General features: G+C 43.8%; 1 protein-coding gene across 1 annotated transcript; it reads right to left on the bottom strand.

The window, feature by feature from the left end:
• Nucleotides 1-9,354: 9,354 nt before the first annotated feature.
• Nucleotides 9,355-15,994, bottom strand: thap3 (THAP domain containing, apoptosis associated protein 3). The gene is made up of 4 exons (XM_078557915.1): nt 15,774-15,994; nt 13,654-13,846; nt 12,641-12,721; nt 9,355-10,468 (listed from the first exon to the last, which is right to left on the bottom strand). The coding sequence occupies exons 1-4, from the start codon at nt 15,845-15,847 to the stop codon at nt 10,148-10,150; spliced, it is 669 nt and encodes a 222-aa protein (XP_078414041.1). The 5' UTR covers nt 15,848-15,994; the 3' UTR covers nt 9,355-10,147.
• Nucleotides 15,995-18,415: the final 2,421 nt, after the last annotated feature.

Below are 18,415 nucleotides of genomic sequence, written 5' to 3' on the forward strand. Positions count from 1 at the left end.
AATCTCTCCACTATTGGTAGCTATATCTTTGACTGCCTTTTCTTAAATTCTTTGATGGGATGTGGGTGTGCCTGGCAAGGCCCAGCATTTGTTGCCCATCCCTAATTGCCCTTGAACTGCAATTATTGCTTAGACCTTATGTTCTACCTATATCTCTCACCTCTCTACCTTCCTTCAGGACTCTCCATAAAATCTCTTTGTCCAAGCTTTTGATCATCTTACATCTTTGTATGTGGCTCAGTGTCAAAAACATCAAGTACAAAAGTGCACAACAGTTTTGAATCATCAGATGGTGTTTGGATCAACTGGCAGGGCATGGGCGCCTATTCACGATGTATCAGCTGCTGTGGTTCTGTGGTGCAGGCTTCATGGACTAACTAGCCTTCTTCTGAACACTGATATTACATGTTTGAAAACCACAGCTCTTATAAAAGATGCAAAGAGTGGCTGGGAACTTTGACTGCACAGAAACAAATGCAAAGAGCAACAAAGGAAGAAATACAAGCGGCAAGAAGCACTGTGTCTGCAAATTGTACATCAAGTTTAAATCCTCAGATTTCCCATTGGTTCTCACTGCTATTCAAAATATCTCAAAGGAGTTTTGGTGGTTTAAAAGGGCTTTCCCAATACCACCCCTGAGATTATCTCTCATTTCTCACAGAAGTGTTTGTGTGTGTGAATGAGTGAGTGAGAGACAGCGGGTGAGTGAATTGCTGCAACCAATAGAGGTTCATTAGTTTTTCACAATTGTCCCATGGCTCACTTGGTTGCTCTCTTGTCTTTGAACTGGTCATGGGTTCAAGCCCCACTCCGGATGCTGGAGTACAAAATTTAGGCTCATGCTGTACTAAGAGAGTACTACATGGTCACAGGTGTTGTATTTCAGATGAAACATTAAACCAAGGTTCTGTGCACCCTGTTAGGTGGATGAAAAGGATCCCGTGGCGTTATTTCAAAGAAAAGCAGGGGCATTCTCCCTGCTGCCTTGGCCAATACTTACTGCTCAATCAACATCACAAAAACAGATAAAAGCAAAATACTGTGGATGCTGGAAATCTGAAACAAAAACAAAATTTGCTGGAAAAACTCAGCAGGTCTGACAGCATCGGTGGAGAGAAAAGACAGAGTTAACGTTTCAAGTCTGAATGACACTTCATTACAAAAACAGATTATCTGTTCATTGTCACATTGCTGGCAGTGCTGCTCAATTGTCGAATCACATCTAACAGTAGACATTCGTGGGGGAATTTTACTGCCCGGACATGGTGGGGCTGGGCCAGAAAATGCAGCGAGCCGTTCATAAATCCATTAACTTTGGCAAGACCGGCAAATCCCGCCGGTGGGAGGGGCCATAGATTTCCACCCTGTTTGAGATTTTCAAGTGCGGGTTGGTTGCTGCAATAAGTTCAATGACCTCACTTGATTGGTCAAGGTCAGTGAACGTATCTTCACGTGCCATACCCTTAAAACTGATCTACTAGCTTCCACACACTGCTCAATTCACCACAGTCCCATCACTCACCCAGCAACGGTCTCTTTTGAATTATCTGGGAGCTTGGGGAGCCTATAGTTCCCCTTTACTTTCTCCATGGCAATAGCTTGGCCAATCAGAGTCAACTTGCCAACCAATCTGCACTCTTTTCTCCTGTAGTATAAACTATTGGTATTTGGTATTCTTGTGTTTGTCCTGATAGGTGCAAGACAAAACCTTTGGCAACATGTCTCTCTTTTCAGCAATATTTTGAATAGTTCTACTTCAGACAGAAATCACTGTCTGACTGTAGGTCTCTAAAGTCTAAGAGGTCTAATAACTATTATAAGGGGATTTCCAACAAATATCACAGCAAGTATTATGCACGAAACATAGGTTGCACTTACCAGTTAGTTTAACTGTGGTATGAGGCTAAATTCCAGGCAATGAGATAGAGAGGTGAGAGAAAGGGTGAGTTACCTGGCAGTAAATAATACATTTATAATATTACACAATCCTCCACCAGTTGCCTCAGCACCTCCACCCAATTCTTCATCCACTATTTCAAAAATGATGCATTCAGGTTTTAAAAACATTATTTTAATCAAATAATAAATTGCTGGAAAATGTATCAACTCATACAGCTGCTCCACCAATTGGTATGACCCACCTCCTGCGCCCTCAATCCTATTACCATTAAATTGCTGACCACCCAACTTCCCCTACTAGTCCCCTTGTTAGCCAATATTGGTTCTCTCCCGGTGTTGTCCCTCTCTCTTTTAAATCTGCTGTCATAGCCTCTCTCCTCAAAAGACAACCCTTGTTCCTACTGTTCTTGCAAGCCTCTGCCTCATCTGTAATCTCCCTTTCTTCTCCAAAGACCTTGAACTTGTGAATCACTGTCCGAATGCATTCCTATTTTTCCTGAAATTAAAAGTTTGAATCCCTCTAATCAGGTTTCCATCCCTGCTACAGTAGTGAAACAGCTCCTGTTAAAGTCATAAATGGCATTCTATGTGACTGTGTCAAAGGTAAACTTTCCCTCGCCATCCTTCTTGACCTGTCCGCAGCCTTTGACATGGTTGATCATACCATCCTCCCCCAACACCTCTCTACAGTTGTCAGGCTGATCTCACCTGGTTCCATTCTTATCTATCTAATCAGTGCCAGAGTAGCACTTGAAATGGCTGCACTTCCCACTCCCACACCATTACCTCTGGTGTTCCCAAGGACCTATCCTTGGCCCCTTCCTATTTCTCATCTACATGCTGCTCCTCAGTGACATCATCTGAAAGCATCGTTTTTTTTACGTCTGCTGACAACACCCAGATCTACCTCACTGCCACCTTTCTTGACTCCTCCACTGTTGCTAAATTATTGGACTGCTTATCCAACACCCAGTATTGGATAAGCAAACCTTTCCTCCAATTAAATATTGGGAATACTGAAGCTATTGGTCACTGCTCCAAACTTCAGTCCCCAGCTAATTATTCCATCCCTCTCGCTGACAACAGAGACTAAGCCTGTCTATTTGCAATATAAATGTCTTTATCTGACCAAAGGTTGAGCTTCCAACCACATAGTGCCATCACTAACATTGTCTATTTTCACCCTGCCTGACTTTGACCCTGTCCCAGATCATCTGCTGCTGGGACCCTCTATCATGCCTTTATTACCTTTAGACTTGACTATTGCAATGCTCTCCTGGCTAGTCTCCCACATTCTACCCTTCATAAACTTGAGGTCATCCAAAACTAAGCTCTTACGTCTTAACTTACACTAATTCCCCAGCACCCCTGTGCTCGCTGACTTACATTGGCTCCCGATCCAACATCTTGATCTTAAAATTCTCATCCTTGTTTCCAAATCCCTCCATGGCATTGCCCTCCCCTATCTCCATCATCTCATCCTCCCCTACAACCCTCTGCGATATCTGCGCTCATCTAATGCTGGCCTCTTGAGCGTCCCCAATTTTAATTGTTCCTCTATTGGTGCCTGTGCCTTCAGCTAGCTAGAGCCTAAGCTCTCACTCTATCTCTTGCGTCTCTACCTCACTTTTCACCTTTAAGACACTCCTTAAAACCTGCGTCTTTGACCAAGCTTTTGGTAATGTGACCTAATATCTCCATATATGGCTCAGTGTTGTATTTTGTTTTATAATGCTGTTGTGAAGCACCTTGGGACATTTTATTCTGCTAAAGGTGCTAAATAAATGTAAGTTGCTGTTGAATGTGGTTGAATTCCATTCCTGAAGACCAAGGCCACATGGCTTGTCTTGAATCAGGTTTGATCTCTCTTTGTGTGAAGAATGATTTTTTGATATCATTCCTACATTCAAACCTGTTGTTTTCGATTATTATAGTGAACCTCTTTGTAAATTTTCTCTGCACTGGCCCCAGCACATCAGTAGCTCCCTGTTGCCTCAGTGACCTGCACTTCATAGAGGAGTCGAGGTGTGGTCTGAGGAGCTGACTTATTGCTGACCTCTGACATGAAAGCCTGAACCGCTGAAATCCAGCCATTTCTGGTATGGCAAGTGAAATTGAGCAGGGCCCCTCAGTCAAAGCTCTGCACCAGAATGGGTCACCTCCATCTCTGTCATGGTTTCCCTCCCATGGCCTCTCTATGGCCCCGATCAATCTGCAGTGGTGGGGGTGGGGAGGAAAGGGCTGGCACAATTCCCAAACACAGTTTCAATCAGGAAGAATGTTTACATTGAAATTGCAGTTTCTGAGCAGTTAATGCTACTTTCTAAGTATTCCATCGATGGAAACAATACCAGCTGCCAGCACAGTGATGCTTAATGTCTGGCTGGTGGCTGGATTGAGCTCCACATGCATCAGGGTCTTCCACTTCATGTCCTGCCTCCATTATTGCATTGCAGATAGAGGTTCTGAACTCCTCCAACTATACCATTGTCAGCACCATGAAAGAGAGAGTCTCCACTGTTTGCCTGTGAGACCAATCCTCCTGAATCATTGTTGCCTGGTCTTGGAATCCTCTTACTATTTCAACTCCAGGGGCAGACATCTCCTCAAACTGGAGCCCAACTGCTTCTCTTCACTGCTGTTCTGGGATCCACCCAGTAATATCAGCACTGTGTCAGCAACACTGCCTCCCTAAGTGGGTGTATTTCAGCTGCTGTTTGAGTGAACAAAATGCCAAGGCAGAATTGGTGATTCAGATACAGAAAGGGTTCTTCTGGAGATGGTCAGATGCTTCTTTCTTTCAGTATTCACTACGTTTAAGGGATGTAAAGGATAACTAACTTATACACTGTGCTGCTTATCACTTTCAGTGTTACTCTGCACCTCCTCTGAGAGAGCTGACTGCTGCCACTGTGATTCCCACAAAACCTTGGCCCACACCCAGGGTGGTAATTTTTGAACTGTCGATGACCTTTCATCAGAATAAATAAACAAATAACTTACATTTATACTGCATGTTATTCACAGGACACTCCAAAGTGTTTCACATAATACAAATTATTTGCAAGTACAGTCACTGTTGTTATGTAGGCAAACAGTTCACCCAATATCATGTACAACTAAGCACCATGGAACAGGGAGTCCTCAGCTTCAGTCCTTCGCTTGTGCTGAGATACCTGGCCTCAGTTACATCTGAACTCAAAGCCAATGGATTGGGGAAAATAAAACAAAAATCAACCAGGATTCCTGCTCCTAAATCTTTATCAAAACATCTAGAAATGCATGTACATTTATATAAAGCCTTTCACAACCTCAGGATTTACAGCCAATGAAATACTTTTGAAGTGTAGTCTCAAATATCCCACGTAGATAATATCCCATGCCATGACTCAAGGAAGAGTAGGGGAATCCTCCATCATTCATCCAACATTCCTCCTTCAGTCAGTGCTGTCTGTGGAATCAGGATGTGCTGTTTACATACATTCTAGGATTTGTAACATTTTACCACTTCAAAATTAATTGGCTGTCAAGTGGTTCAGTGTGTCTGGAAGTTGTTCAAAGACTCTTGCTTCTTCCAATGTCACTAGCACAGGTATGGGTACCCACATGTACCCTAGTTATGCCTGCCTTTTGCGATGTATGTAGAACATTCCTTGTTCCAGCCCTACTAATCCCCCTCCTGCAACTCTTTTTGCAGTACATCAGTGCTGCTTCCTGCTCTCGTCCAGAACAGGAAAAATTCATCAATTTTCCTTCCAGTTCCACCCCTCTCTCACCTTCCCATGGTCCATCTCCAACACTTCTCTTCCTTGACTTCTCTCTCTCCATTTCTGGTGATAGACTACCAATATTCATTACAAGCCCACTGACTTCCACAACTACCTTGACTACAACTCCTCACACCCTGCTTCCTGTAAGGACACCATCCCATTCTCCCAGTTTCTCTGCCTCCGTTGCATCTGTTCTGATGAATACTACCTTCCACAACGGCACTTCTGATATGTCTTCCTTTTTCCACAGCTGAGGAATGCCCCCCCCACACCCCCACCATGGTTGACAAGGCCCTCAACCGTGTCCGACCCATTTCCCGCAATTCTGCCCTCACCCCTTCCCCTCCCTCCCAAAATCATGAAAGGGCTCCCCTTGTCTTCACTTTCCACCCCACCAGCCTCCACTTTCAAAGGATAGTCCTCTGCCATTTCCACCAACTCCAGCATGATGCCACCACCAAACACATCTTTCCCTCTCCTCCCAGAATTCCGAAGGGACCATTTGCTCTGTGACACCCTGGTCCACTCCTCCATCACTCCCAGCACCTCTTCTCCTTCCCACAGCACCTTCCCATGCAATCACAGGTGGTGTGTAACACCTTCCATCTCTTCCTCCTTCACCATCCAAGGCCCCAAACACTCCTTTCGGGTGAAGCAGTGATTCGCTTGTACCTTTTGCAATTTAGTCTACTGTATTCGCTGCTCACAATGCGGTTTCCTGTACATTGGGGAGACTAAACACAGACTGGGTGACTGCTTTGCAGAACACCTTCACTCAGTCTGCAAGCATGACCCTGACCTTCCTGTCGCTTGCCCTTTCAATTCATCATCTTACTCTCACGCTTACATCTCTGTTCTCAGCCTGCTGCAATGTTCCGGTGAAGGCCAATGCAAACTGGAGGAACAGCAGCTCATCTTTCGATTGGACACTTTACAGCCTTTTGGACTCAACATTGAGTTCAACAACTTCAGACCATGAACTCTGTCTTCCATTTTGAATTTTTCCCCTTAGTGCTAATCTGCACCTTGTTCTCATTTTGTTTTAAGACAGTGCTGACCCTTTTTCTGCTATTAACACCTATTCTGGACCAAAGCTTTAGTCTTTAATACTATCATTACCAATCCCTTTGTCTTGTGTTCCATGACATCTTTGCCATTTAATCTCTTCTGCCCTCCAACCTATCCCTGACCTTCTATTCTGCTCCACCCGCCCCTCCCCCCTTAATGCAACAGCATTAAAACTCATCACATTTCTACCTCTCTCTAGTTCCGAAGAAGAGTCATATTGGGCTCGACGCGTTAAGTCTGTTTCTCTTTCCACAGATGCTGAGTTTTTCCAGCATTTTCTGTTTTTATTTCCAATCTCCAGCATCCACAGTATTTCGCTTTTACATCAGCTACTCTATTCTCGCTTTCTGATGCTAACACACCCGCAGGACATTTTCTGCTTTAATTTCATATCTGATCCTCAGCATACTGATAGAGCTGTGTCTATTTGAATGATAAACATCTAATGAGGTTAATTTTATTTAAGGCAAAATAAGATTCAGTCCTAATGATCTCTTATGTGAAAGAAAAGTGATCGAGCGCCATCTGGTGTTCCATTTGACATCTGCAGCAAGATAACAGCACCCTCCAGTGGAAAATAGCCAAAACTGAGTTGATTCCTCAAATGTTATTTCCCTGATTCATAGTTACACTGAGCCATTTCATCAATAGAAAAACACAACTAGAATCATACATTTTCATTTTGATTTGAATATTTCACTAGTACTGGACACAGGCTGGCTGCAGTGATTGAAGATTTAATCACAGATCTGCCACTAAATAAATCATAGAATCATACAGTGCAGGCCATTCTGCCCAGTGTGCCTGTGGCAGCTCTTTGAAAGAGTTATCCAATTGGTCCCACTCTGCATTCTCCTTCCACACAGCCCATAAAAGTGGAATGGGTTTTGATTCCCTCTGCAATCACTGACTCTGCCTGCCCCTTCCATGGAGCGCATTGTAGTTCATCCTGATACTGCTCTCACCTGACCACCAACCATGTGGGTTTTCCGGCAGGGGTCTTTCTCTAATCAGGGAGCAGTTCTATCTTTTAGCAAACCTAACTGCTGCCAAACCAAGATTAGTGAGCTGGGCACAAGTCAGGGATTATACCAGTGCTGGTCTAAGGTACATTTGGAGAACGCAGGGGATTTACGAGGGAACTTCAGCTATGCGGAGTGGCTAGAGAAGCTGGGACTGTTCTCCTCAGAAAAAGTTTGAGGAGATATTTAATAAAGGTTCAAAATTATGAGGCACCTTGATAGAGTAAATAAGGAGAAACTGTTTCCACTGGGCAAAAGAAGTGGGAAGTTGAGGACATATTCATGTTGTGATCTGGAATGCACTGCCTGAAAGGGTGATGGAAACAGATTCAACAGTAACTTTCAAAAGAGAATTGGATAAATGTTTGAAAAGGCAGCCCACTTGATTTCATCCACCCACCCAGACACTTGACCATCTCCCATTAACAGCTGCTTCTGGAGTCTGGGGTGCCATGAAGATGGACCTCAATGGCAGTAACCAAGGAAGAGTTTGGGGGGAGGGGGGTGTGTGGAACTGATGGCGGTGGGAGACCATGTGATAAAACCTCTAGGAATCTGTCGAGTTGGCAACCTTGTCCACATCTCCTTCCTCTAGCCCCATTCTATTGGGAAGAGATCTATAACTTCAAGCTGAAAGCATAAGCAAGTGATTGAGCTATGCCAGGAGATTAACAATAGCAGCCTCAAAGTCCTCATGATATTTGTTCAGTTTTATTTTCTTTTCTACTTTTCTCCCCTTGTGTCCTGAAGGTGTCAGCTCAAGCTAGGAGCAATCTCTCTGGTAACTTTCCCCATTAGCCTAGACATTGAATACCAGCACACTATTCAATCACGCAGGTTCTGATGGTCACCTATTTTCAAGCACAAGTCACTAGATAGTGATATGGAATTGCATCCCCCCACCACCACAGTGCTTAGGCTAATGGTAGCGCCCGTGGTAGTGGAGGTGACTGCCTCCCGAAGCTGAGATCAGCCTAGATAAGGAATGGAACCTGCAACCCACTGGTCTCTCCAGCACAAGGTCACAGCACACACTGCATTTATTCACTGATGTAGTAGCTTAATTTGTTCAATTCATTTTAACTGTTTTCTTTGTTAATTACCATTTTTATATGCATCTTTTTGTAATTAGGGCGTGTGATATTTAGTGTCAGGAAATGAAAGAGTTTCTCATTTTGTACATCCAGTGTCAGGGTTGACATGAAATACTCCCAGATTAGGTACAGCGCAGGTTAAATACAGAGTGAAGCTCCCAGTACACTGGGTAAATGCAGAGTAAAGCTCCCAGTACACTGGGTAAATACAGAGTGCAGCTTCTGGCAGGCTACCCCAATTGTACCAGTCTGACATGTTTCATATAAGAGCCATCCTTGTGGCCTCTCTCAGTAAATGCATCAGCTTAGTGTGATCTCGTCTGGAGTCGGGGCAGTTTCGTGCTGTAGACTGCTGTCCAAGGGGAATTGGTTGGAGGCTGCAGGAATCTTAGAGCCTGCAGTCAGAGGAGTCTTTCAGCCTATTAATCTGGGCTGGATTTGAATTCAGGTCCCAGAGACAGAAGGCCAGTATTTAGCCCACAGGCCTGTCAGCAGCATATATAAGGACAATATAGAGAGATTTTATTCTTCATAAGGTTCCATCAGAATGGCACTAGACAGCATCCGAATCGTGTTCCAACACGACTGATACCAGCGACAGTACAGTAGATAGCAATTAAAAAACACAGGCCCAACTAAACTGCCTGGGATCTGTACCTCGAACTGATGTACAATGTACAGATTTCCTTACTCCTAGCAGTTACTACCCAAGGGGTTTGCTGCTTTACATTAACAGCACAGGATCTTGTAGAAGGAATTAAACTGGCAGATATTACAGAAGAGCAGCAAAGGAATTCACAGTCTGGGCATCAAGGCATCTCACATATAAGAAAGTAAATCTGATTTCTGGGCACGCAAGCAGGGCATAATTTGAACATCAGGGCTTCTTATTGACGTGCAACGTGGTCCAAAAGGTCAGAGACTTGTGATCCCAAGCTGGCTGTCATCATGGGTCTCTCCCTGACTTATGACGGCCTGCCACACTCCACGGCTAGAATTCCTTTCCACTCAGTTGCTGAGAAGTTCCCTGGGATCAGGAGGACAGCACGGCAGGTTATAATCATGGAGGGGAGAGACTAGTCGTGGTGTGACCAGCTTGATTTACATCCCGGCCATCATTTCTGGATTAAGAATGACTGTCTGTACTTCTGTCTTTAAACTGTTCAAGCTTCATTTGTTGCAGTCTTTTTGCACCAGCAAGTTGACACTGCTAGTTTTACCTTGTGGACCTCATGGAGACTCTGCAAGTTGTCCCCTCACTCACCACCTCATTGTCCTCCAAACAATCAGTGATTTAGTTCATACAGCGCTGTAGCTGGGTTATGCCTGCGAGGTTCAGTCCGCTGGCTGTCAACAAACTCTTGGCTCTCAGATCCTCCAGCTCGTCCTTAACCGCTTGCCACTTCTTCATCATCCTCCTCATCTCCTCCTGCTTCACCTTCAGCCGTTTCCTCAGCTTCTCGTTTTTCTCCAGGGCAGAAAACAGCCTCTTCTTCATCATGCCCAGGTTTGTGGCAGCATAAGTGTGGTCAGCACTGCCCTCGGAGGGAGCACCTTTCTCTGGGGTTGCCTGCAGCGGGTTCTCCTGTCCTGCACTTGACGAGGGCAGGGGCACCTGAGGGAACAGAAATCTGAGACTGAGTTAACGAAATAAAAGCTCATCACCGGGGCAAACACACAGGACCACATGCTTATCCCCGCAGCTATGGGTGACCAACTCACATCCTTGCAGATGCACATGGCCATATGCTCCCCTGGAGTCGTGTGTGACCACTTTCCCTCTGCAGAGATGCGTGGTCATTTTCCCCCTAATGATTGAGATTACATTGTGTCAGTAATGTGGGAGCACCCAAGCCTGTGTTCTCCTGGGCTGCATTGGGATCATGGAATGTTGAGGGTCAATGATAAAGTTTACATCGCATTACATTAATTTGCATATACAGTTCCCATCACTTCAGCTGCCTGTGTTGGGTTAAAAGCACTAATCATTAACCAAACACATCATTATCAACTTCAAAGTTGCCGTTTTTAGCGTATTAAACGCACCGTTTATTTTCAGGGGAAAACAGTCGTGTTTACTCACTAGTTTGCACCCTGTTAGGGTGCACTTAATGCCAAAGAAAAAGATATCAGTAAAATGTAAACAACACCTTGTGAAGAAAGATCATTAACCTGAAACCTTAACACTGTTTTTTTCTCTTCACAGATGCTGCCAGACCTGCTGAATGTTTCCAGCATTTTCTATTGTTTCAGGTTTCCAGCATCCGCAATATTACATTTTAGGTTTCCAATGATGTTCAATTATCTTTTGAGTATTTAAGGCCTTTGAATCCCCACTAAGCGATGTGGGCGTTAGAGTCTATACTAAGCAATGACTGCAGGACAGAGTGCAGCTAGAAACAACAATGCCTTTGCATTCTTGGAATCAGTATTTAAATCCAGTCCAGCCACATGGAATGAAAGGTTCCTCTCTCTGGCTGTTAAGAGAAATTAGTTTCAAAGCCTTAAACCATCTCAGTGGGTAGGAATTCAAAAGGCATATTTGACACAATTCCTACTTTAACTCAGCAGCTTCACTCAGTGGATTGCTGAGGATATATAATATAGGACCAGCTAAAATCACATGAATAGCATAGATGGATTTAAGGGGAAGATAAATAAGATGAAAATAATAGAAGGATATGCCGACTGGGTGAGATGGAGAGAGGTTGGAGGAGAGTCGTGTGGAGCATAAACACTTGTGTGGACCAGTCGGGCTGAATCCCCCTGTTTCTGTACTGTGAATACTGTATAATTCTATGTAACAGTGGAAAAAGAACACCACAAAGGACGAACTTACACGTTATAAATTAGAGTACCGTAGTAATGTGACCAGCCACTGCATATCACAGGCAAATCGTGTTCACATGAATACACCCACTATAAGCAGTGCCAGGTGGAACAGAATTTATCCACCAATGAGATGACAGCTAAAAACAGCCCACAATATTCAAACAGTCAAACTAATGGGAAAGAATTTTAAGTGTAAACAGAGCGGAGCTGCCTGAGTTTGTGGCTGCAGCTGTGCCCAGCACAAGGATGAATGACAGCAATCCACACTTTCGGATCACCCTCCCTCCCCATGTGGCCTTTGCCTGGAATCTCCCTCATAGGCACAGCTGGTATAACTAGTTCGCTGCATGGGGAATCCTCAGCAGGAATCCATGGTGTGGCACCCATGAGTTCAAACAAGTAAAGGAAGGCTTGCATTTAAATAGCTCCTTTCATGTCCACCGATGTCCCAAAGCACTTTACAAGTGTAACCACTGCTGCAATGTTGGAAGCGTGGCAGCCAATTTGTGCACAGCAAGCTCCCACAAACACCATTGTGATAGTAACCAGAATATTTCCTTTTAATGAGGGATAATTATTGGTCAGGATGGTGGAGCGAACTCCTGTGCTCTTGTCTGAAATAAGACCATAAGCGCTTTTACATCCACCTGGGAAGGCACCTCATCCAAGAGTCAGCATCTCTGACAGTGCAGCTCTCTCTCTCTCTCCCCCACCGCCCCCCACCCGCCCTGTACACTGCTGGACAATCAGCATAGATCATAAAGTCTTTGGACTGGGACTTAAATTCACGACTTTCTGGCTCAAAGGTGTGCGAGTACTACCACCTCTGCAGCATTTCCCCCCCCACCAACCCGAGTCAAATCTGAGTATTGCTTCCCCACCTGGATGAGTATTCGACTCCTCAGAGCGTCAAAACACTCTGAGTTGAAATGCTCCAACTAAACCAAATACCTACCGTCTCGACTTTTTCCTCAGTTACTTCAGGATTTGTCACATCGGTAGCCATTTTCAACTTTTTCCTTGCCCGATGCCTCTGCTGAAATAACAAACAAGATCACACCTTGGACCATAGTTTTAGAACAGGGGAGAAAGAGTGAAAGATCTTTATTCAAAATCTCATAGAAGTAACGATTGACTCAGGTATGGATTCCACAGGCACCATCAATCTTCAGGCACCCTGCAAAAAAACACATTCTTCACTGGAGAATCTCTAATGTGAGTTTAGGTGGGCTGTTTGACTTTGGCAGCATCACGTCACCACTCCCCCAGGAGTCTATCCACATGCAATACACTTACAAAAGGTCACTGAAGAGCGATCAAGAGTGAGAACCCCAGAAAGATGCAACCATTCCACGGCACATTGAGATATTCAAATGGCAAAATCTCTCATTCTAGTTGTCAGCAATAGGATTGAGCACTACAGGCTACACAGCAGAGAATGCAGAGTCCAGCTCCCCTCTGTTCTATTGCCTCAGCCCCCAGCCTTAGTGGAGTGCTTACTTCTGCACACCTGCCATCCTACAGCCTCGCAATGGGCCTCCTGGGACTAGGTTGAAAAGCCCAACCTTTGCAGCCAGTGTAAGCTCTCGCCTCGGTTTAGATTATAACCAGGTCCCAGCGGTGAAAGGCCAGCATTTACTCCCCTGCGCCACCCAGTCCCTCCACACTCTTCTCTACTTCAACAACAACTTGAACGTATGCAATGCCTTTGATGCGTTAAAACATCCCAGGGCACTCATGGGAAAATTATCAAACAAGGTTTGGGACCGAGTCTTATAGGTGATATCAGGAGAGACGGTGAGGTAGGTTTTAAGATTATCTTAAAGGAAGAGAGAGAGTTGGGGAGGCAGACAGCTTTAGAGTGTGATTCTGGAGCTTCGATTCCGGGCAGCTGAAGGTTTGGTCGCCAATGGTTGAGCAATTAAAATTGGGGCTGTGCAAGAGGCCAGAACTACATGCATACTATACCTTCACAATCTCTGAGTAGCGGAAAACTGTGGGTACAGCATTATGCTTCAGATTCTTTCGGTTGCCCCAAGTGTTGAAACACTCTGGTTTGAAATGCTCTGAACAAATGACTGTGTGTTGGTTGGGTTTGAACTCTGCTCTTCCGACATTGTTCATCCACTGTGTTAATAGGTCTGGCTTGCTGAAGGGAAACCTGAGCAACAGTGAAAGAGCATCAAGGAAAGAAACAGTCCAATGTTAAACAGCAAATCTCACCCCCTCCCGCCATGAACCTAGTTATGCCCTTCTCAAGTGCATTTAGGGATGGGCAATAAATGCTGGCCCAGCCAGCGACGCTCACATCCCATGAATGAATTTTTAAAATGTTTTGGACTCTGTGTTATCCCCCAGATTCCCTCTTCCCTCCCAACCATCGATCCACACTTAGCCACTGTCCCTGCCACTATCAGGCTCCTGTGAAAAACCCTAGAAATTTTGCTATGTTAAAATCGCAAGTTGTTGTCTAGTCTCACAGCCTCAGTATGTTGTATAGCCACTGCATTAGATATATTTTTATCATTTCCTGGGGCGTCTCTCATATATTAATTATTTATATAACTCATTACCAACTCTCAGGATCTACAGTAATCATTATTGTGGGTCCCTGGCTACTGACCTGTGGAAGTTTAACTCCGACTTGATAGTTTGCAAATTAATTAATTATATCAGTGACTGTTCACTCTCACTACATATGTTATTAATATTCTACAATCCAGGCTGACTGACCTATGGAAGCTCGGCTCCTTGTCTCTGATGTGTTATAATCTTTTAAAAATAATTAATTGATTAATTATTTATTTACATAAAACGGCTGATCATTCTCAGTATCGAAACTAATGATGCTGATCCTATTGGTTACCTGCAACAGGTGAACTACCCATTCTGTTGGTAGCTATATGGTAATTTTACCCGTTAATTCATTGAATCATACACAATAAGAGGCCATTGGACCCATCGTGGCTATGCCAGTTCTTTGAAAAAGTTATCCAATTAGTCCCACTCCCTTGCTCTTTCCCAATGCCCTACAAATTTGCCCTCATTAAGTATATATTCAATTTCTTTTGAAAATTCCAATTGAATCTGCTTCCAAACCCCTTTCAGGGCATGTATGTCAGATCATTATAACATTCTGCATAAAAAATTCATTATATAAAATGACCTCACTCTCAATATATACAACATTTGATTATTAATATTCAGGACTACTGGCTGATTTACCAGTGACATGTGAACTACTTGTTCTTGATGTGCTGCTGATGATTTATACCATTACTTTAACACATTAATTGATTAATTCTTTATATAAAATTACTGTATTTTGTCTATATATAAAATGACTATTCAGCATTTATTTTGATTATTCACATTCTAAGCCCCTACCTGATTTACCTGGGACAGGTGAGCTCCTAATTCCTGATGTCTTGGTATTATAACAGCGTTTTTACACATTGATAGTAAAAAATTACCAGTATATACCTACACTTTGATTATTATGATTCTGGGTCCCTGTCTGATTTACCTATGATAGATGAGTTATTTGTCTCTGATATTCTGTTGGTAGTTATGATATACATCTATACACATTAATTAATTATTGACATAAAATAATTGTTCACTCTCAGTACATGCATATTACAGTATTATAAAAGTAAAATACTGCAGGTGCTGCAGATCTGAATGAAAACATGAAGTGCTGGAAAATCTCAGCAGGTCTGGCAGCATCTGTAGAGAGAGAAACAGAGTTAACCTTTTGAGTCCAATATGACTTCTTTGGAACAGTTCTGAAGAAGAGTAATACTGGACTCGAAACGTTAACTCTGTCAGATGCTGCCAGACCTGCTGTGATTTTCAAGCACTTGCTGTTTTCATTTTAAATTACAGTATTGATGTTCTGGGTCCCTGTCTGATTTACCTGTGACAGGTGAGTTACTTGTCCCTGATGTGCTGTTGGTAGTTATGACAGTATCTGTACACATTAATTATTTATATAAAATGAATTTATATAAGATGCCCTCATTATTTTATAAAATGACTGTTCACTCTCAGTATATATTGATATTCTGAGGCCCTAGCTGATTTACCTGTGGAAGGTGAGCTCCTTGTTTTTGCTGCTGTACCTGTTGGTACAGTTATAGGCAGCACACGACTTGGGCATGACCCAGCCCCGCTTCTGCCCCCCACAATAATGGCGGCCTAGCGGCAACACCCGGCCCACCGCGACCCCTCACAACAAAATGGCGCCGTTGCTTGGCGGCACAGCCAACACATCCGACCCCCCGAAAATATATATCAGGATGGCGGAGTTAAAAGTCCAAACTGCTCCCGGACGAGCTCCTCGCGCGTTTAACTTACGGAAGCGGATTTAATTAATTATATATAAATATAAAAAAAAAATCTCGGAGGCGCGAGCCCTTTTACCGCAAACGCTGCTGGGATTTTTTTCCGCGGGGGAGGGCAAGGGGAGGAATGTGCTCAATGACGCATTTGTACGTAAGGAGGGCGGAGTCTCGGGCATGCGTGATGACGTCACAGACAGCGCCGCAGGTGGCCCATGGGTTATTGCTCGATTGTTGCTGGGGCAAGAGTGGGATGGGCAAAAGTGTATTTTCTTGGAAGATTTTCTTTTTCTGTTGATTGATTTCTCTCATCAGCCCTTGTCTCCATGGCTGGGTTTCTCTATCAATTGTGTATGCATTTTTTCCCTCCTTGAAGCCAACTCCATGCAAGCATTCAGGCAAAACTCCTGCAAAATCCATTTCAACGGATTGGATTGGACACTGTCGAAAAATTTTCCCTGACCAGGCCCGTTTTTTCATCTCTCAAATGGCCAACGTATCAGGGGAGGACCAATAAAGCATTGCAAAGACATTCTGAAGCTCTCCTTGAAGCGTGGCAGCATGGACGTTAGTGACTGGGAGGAGCTTGCTACCAATTGTTCAAAATGACGACAACGTGTCCATCAGGCTGTATCACGCTTTGAGTCACAGCCCCTTAGTGACGAGGCAAAGTGGCGGCAGAGAAGGAAAGAAAAGGAAGCGAATCCTGCACTCTGGATCCCACTAACTCATGGTATGTCCTGCCCAATGTGCCCAAAGTTCTGTGGGTTTAGAATCGGCCTGTCCAGTCACATGAAGGCACATGGCAGAGATTCGTGGCCCTGAGTAGACGTCATCCTCGAATCAAGGGACAGCCCGAGGATGAAATTATTTCCTACTCACCATGCAGTCTAGAAAACTCCATTGAGACCAAACACAGGTTGGATGATCACTTTGACAGAGGTCTAAATTTATTCATACCGCAAGTGTAACCAAGCTTCCCATTTTAATTCTCTGCCCCGCACCCAATCTGACCTCTGCATCCTTGGCATCCTACATGTTCCAATGAAGCGCAATGGAAGTTCAAAGAACAATACCTCATCTTTCGATTAAGCACTTTACAATCTTTTGGACTCATTACTGAATTCTACAATTTCAGATGGTAGCCATTGCTAACCTTTCTCAGGTCTAACAATAGTTCATCCACCTTAAATCTCAACTCTGCTTCTCCCCCAACCAATGCTGTCTGTCCTGCTGAGAACTTCCAGCTTTTTATTTCTTTGTTCTGGGTTTCTCTATTGCTCCCTTAGTTCCACTTCTACTTTTCACCAACTGTAACTCATCGAGAATCTGTTTACCTGGACTTTGGTCACCCCAGGCTGTCACTGGCTTCCTCTGTCACAACAATTTCAAGATCTTTATCCTCATCTTTAAATATCTGCATAGATTTGACCCAACCTTCCTCCTTCAACCTTACTTGACACCACCCACAGCCCTAGTTCTACATGTTTCTTATGCCCTTTGCTCTTTCTGACGCTATGCCTCCACCCTCTGGTCGTCCCTACCGGTTTCCAAAAGAAAGAACAAATTTGCATTTAAATAGCATCTTTCACGTCTTCAGGACATTGCAAGTGGCACTAATTTACTTCTTGATGTACAAGCACCATATTATTGGTGACCAATTACTGTACAGCAAGGCTCTACATACTGCAATGAGATAAAGGAATAATCTGATGGTGTATATTGAAGAATAAATGGTGGTCAGGAGACCAGGGAGAACTCCCTTGCTCTGCTATATTAAAATGCTTTAATGTCCACCAGAACCAACAGATTGTACCTCAGTTAAAAGTTTCATTCAAATGACAGCATCTCGAACAATGCAGCACTCCACCTGCATTAGGGTATCAGCCTAGATTATCTGCTGAAATGGCCCTTGAACCCATAATGTTCTGTCTTAGGTGAGAGTCCTATAAAATGAGCTGAACAAAGAACAGTCTGCTACTTTTTCCTTCAATCATTTTATCAGCCCTACCACCAATTGCATTCTATCTGTTCCTTTCTAATGGTGCTATTTATTCTCTGCTGTATGGAGCATTCTGGCCACTCTACAAATCAGGCTATGGATGTTGAGCTATTTGATCACTGGGGTCATTAACAGGGTAGCAACATAAACCATTCAAATTATTCAGACATGACCATGCAGCTTATGAAAATATCACAGTGCTGCAGCAGTTGGGGCTGACGAAGTCTATCTTTATTCTACAACTAACTGTTCCATACCTGACCTGGATTCTTGATGGGAAATGTAATGGGGACTTCTCTCTTTATTAACCCAACGTGCACGTTTTCCATGTCTTTTGTGTCCTTCGTATGGTGCAGAAGATAAGGGGGAAATAAGTTATGACGGG

This window comes from Cetorhinus maximus, chromosome 15 (genome assembly GCF_964194155.1).
Source record: "Cetorhinus maximus chromosome 15, sCetMax3.hap1.1, whole genome shotgun sequence".
In the NCBI taxonomy this organism is placed as follows: domain Eukaryota; kingdom Metazoa; phylum Chordata; class Chondrichthyes; order Lamniformes; family Cetorhinidae; genus Cetorhinus; species Cetorhinus maximus.